General features: G+C 47.6%; 1 protein-coding gene across 1 annotated transcript; it reads left to right on the top strand.

The window, feature by feature from the left end:
- Positions 1 to 720: 720 nt before the first annotated feature.
- LOC138852254 (uncharacterized abhydrolase domain-containing protein DDB_G0269086-like) lies at positions 721 to 3,498 on the top strand (the record flags this gene model as incomplete). Its single annotated transcript, XM_070082000.1, has 1 exon — positions 721 to 3,498. A coding segment is annotated over one exon (1,384 nt), but the record flags the coding sequence as incomplete, so codon positions are not given.
- Between the last annotated feature and the right edge of the window lie 369 nt (positions 3,499 to 3,867).

Genomic DNA, 3,867 nt, shown 5'->3' with positions numbered 1-3,867 from the left:
CTGTACTCTAATACACCCATCTTCACTATAATACACACACCTTCACTATAATGCACTCATCTTCACTATAATACACACACCTTCACTATAATCAACTTACCTTCACTATAATTCACACACCTTCACTATAATACACTCATCTTCATTATAATACACTCATCTTCACAATAATACACTCAACTTCACTATAATACACTCATTTTCACTATAATACACTCATCATTATAATACATTCATCTTCTCTATAATACATTCACCTTCATTATAATATGCAAATCATCACTATAATACACTCATCTTTACTATAATACACTCATCTTCACTATAATGCACTCACCCACACTATAATTCACACATCATTATAATACCTGCACGTGCACTTCACTCCGTATGTGTGTATTATATATATATATATATATATATATATATATATATATATATATATATATATATATATATATATATATATATATATATATATATATATATATATATATATATATATATATATATTATGGGTATTCCAAGCAACCTGCTATTATTTAACTATGATACCAGCGTTTATCTCGTACCGCAACATTTAATATTAATTACTAAAATGAAGTTATCCGTAAATATGAATTAACTCCAGAAGTCGTAAAATATCTCTTAAGGCCTAGAAGTGGCCAATAGACCTAATTGCACCCAGAATGTGGCCAAGAACGTGGCCACATAATGGAGTGACACTATACAAGAATCCTTCAGGAAACATGAAGACAAAGAAGAAGCCTTCAAGAGTGGTAAAGCTCAGCTGGAGACCTCCAGGCGCAATTTTGAGCTGAAAGCCGCCAGGCGTAAGGCCGAGCTGGAGGCCGCCAGGCGTAAGGCCGAGCTGGAGGCCGCAAGGCGTAAGGCCGAGCTGGAGGCCGCAAGGCGTAAGGCCGAGCTGGAGGCCGCAAGGCGTAAGGCCGAGCTGGAGGCCGCAAGGCGTAAGGCCGAGCTGGAGGCCGCAAGGCGTAAGGCCGAGCTGGAGGCCGCAAGGCGTAAGGCCGAGCTGGAGGCCGCAAGGCGTAAGGCCGAGCTGGAGGCCGCAAGGCGTAAGGCCGAGCTGGAGGCCGCCAGGCGTCAAGCTGAGTTGGAGACTGCCAAGCGTGAGGCCGAGCTGGAGGCCGCCAGGCGTAAGACAGAGCTGGAAGCCGCCAGGCGTAAGGCCGAGCTGGAGGCCGCCAAGCGTAAGGCCGAGCTGGAGGCCGCCAGGCGTGAAGCTGAGTTGGAGACTGCAAGGCGTGAAGCCGAGTTGGAGACTGCCAGGCGTGAGGCCGACCTGGAGACTGCCAGGCGTGAGGCCGAGCTGGAGACTGCCAGGCGTGAGGTCGAGCTGGAGACTGCCAGGTGTGAGGCCGAGCTGGAGACTGCCAGGTGTGAGGCCGAGCTGGAGGCCGCCAGGCATGAGGCTTATCTAGAGGCCGCCAGGCAGGAGGTTGAATTGGAGGCCGCCAGGCGTGAGGCCGAGTTGGAGGCTGCCAGGCGTGAGGCTGATCTAGAGGCCGCTATGCGGGGGACCGAGCTGGAGGCCGCCAGACTTGCGGCTCACTTGGAGACTGTCAGGCGTGAGGCTGACGTGGAGGCCACCGGGCATGAGGCTTACCTGGAGGTCACCAGGCATGAGGCTGACCTGGAGGCCTCAAGGCGTGAGGCTAAGAAGGAGTCCACCAATCATGAGGTGGAAGCCGCTAGGCTTGAGGCTGAGCTGGAGGCTGAGTTGGAGGCCGCAAATCGTGAGGTGGAAGCCGGCAGGCTTGAGGCTAAGATGAAGTCCACCAATCATGAGGTGGAAGCCGCTAGGCTTGAGGCTGAGCTGGAGGCTGAGTTGGAGGCCGCCACGCTTGAGACTGAGTTGGAGGCCGCCACGCTTGAGGCTGAGTTGGAGGCCGCCAATCGTGAGGTAGAAGCCGCCAGGCTTGAAGTTGAGTTGGAGGAAACCAGGCGTGTAGCTGAAATGGTTGCCAGGTGTGTAGCTGAAGAGATCACCAGTTGTGTGGCCGAGACGGCAATCAGACAAGTGGATGAGGAGACCAGCAGGTCTCTGCTGAAGGTTCTGTCAGAATCAGTTTCTTCAGCATAGTTGTGTCACAAATTCTCTATTATTCCCTTCGAGGAACTTACAGGCCGTTTCAAGTCTTATAGCTGGCTGGAGGTAGGTCGTGGAGTAAGTTCCATTGTATACCGCATTAACCTTGAAGACCAAACTGTGTGTGCCAAGAAGGCTACTCACGAGGCATGCAGTTTCTAGTTTGTGTAAGAAGCGGTCTTTCTTAAGTAACTTGAGGGTGCTGGTGGTGCCCCTATCCCACTATGTATGTCCTTTGATCCCACCATCCTCGTGATGTCTTGTAGGGGTAACTCACGTCTGAATGATTTCTTAGAACTGTGTTCTCTCAACAAATGCCTTCGTGCCTTAATTAAGTTGACCATTAGCCTGAACGAAATTCACAGCAAGGGTGTCTTGCATGGAGATCTTAAAATGGATAATGTCATGGTTCAGAATGAGCATGATCCACGTAATTTTACTGTAAACATTATCGATTTTGGATTAGCCGAGAGCCTGGGAGCTAATCGAAGAATATACAGGAAACGAAGTTGCCACTACCCTCCTGAGTCTCACTATCCAGGGAAAGCATCAAGTAGTTTTGATGTTTATTCTTTAGGTGATATTATCCATCATACCTGTGAAATGCTGGCCTATATTGGTTGTCCAGAGGACCTAATATCTCTAGCTCAGCTTATGAAGAAGGATGAGGAGAAACAGCGTCCGAATTTAACCTTCGTCATAAATTCTCTGTCAAAAATTTTGGAAGAAAATATGACTGATGAAGAGGATTCTGGGGAAAGTTTGATACAGTGGATTGCAAGATGGGTTTCAAAGATGAAGGTTCAAGGGATGAAATTCCTAGGATGAAGAAAATGCTCCATGAATCATGACCACACAGGATGATGAGTGCCTCGCCAGTGATGAGTGCCTCGCCAGAGATGAGTGCCTCGCCAGTGATGAGTGCCTCGCCAGAGATGAGTGCCTCGCCAGAGATGAGTGCCTCGCCAGAGATGAGTGCCTCGCCAGAGATGAGTGCCTCGCCAGTGATGAGTGCTTTGCCAGTGATGAGTGCCTCGTATTGCGACCCCTGAATGGGTCACAATGTATGTTACCTCATCATAAAATTTTATATTGCTTATTTGCGATATTAGCTAAATTGCAACTATATTGCTTTACATTATTATTTGACTTAGTTATATTATTAGGTAAGATGTAACATTTATATATTCAGTGCTCATAGTTCGAGTGTTAAACAGCTGACAGCATTGTCTAACTACTGTAATTTTTTACTCTGCTTGTTTCGCTGCTGGCTTCTGTGTTGCTGGGCAGCAGCAGTCCACGGAGAGTCACGTGATCAGGGTGGAGTGATCACACCTCACCAGGAGTGAGAGTGGGTCTGGCCTGCGCCAGCTCTTGTCTGTTTGACGTTGCTTGGCCGACACATCTCCTTGCTGACACGTCTCCTGGCTGACACGTCTCCTGGCTGACATGTCTCCTGGCTGACACGTCTCCTGGCTGACACGTCTCCTGGCTGACACGTCTCCTGGCTGACACGTCTCCTGGCTGACACGTCTCCTGGCTGACACGTCTTGTTAATGTCTCAAATAAATTTCCATTAATGAATATCATCTAATGTACAAAGTAGTTTAGGTGGAAATTTTGTGACCTTTAATATTGATATATAATGCAACATCGATCAGTTTTGGAAGGAGAAATAGGAATATAAATGCATAAATTCAAGGATAATGTGGATTAAAATAAGGGTCGGATGCGAAAAGTGGGTCATAATAAGTGTG

Source organism: Cherax quadricarinatus, unplaced genomic scaffold, assembly GCF_038502225.1.
Source record: "Cherax quadricarinatus isolate ZL_2023a unplaced genomic scaffold, ASM3850222v1 Contig5856, whole genome shotgun sequence".
In the NCBI taxonomy this organism is placed as follows: Eukaryota; Metazoa; Arthropoda; class Malacostraca; order Decapoda; family Parastacidae; genus Cherax; species Cherax quadricarinatus.
Note: the sequence above shows the minus strand (reverse complement) of the source record. Positions and strands in the feature narration are given on the sequence as shown.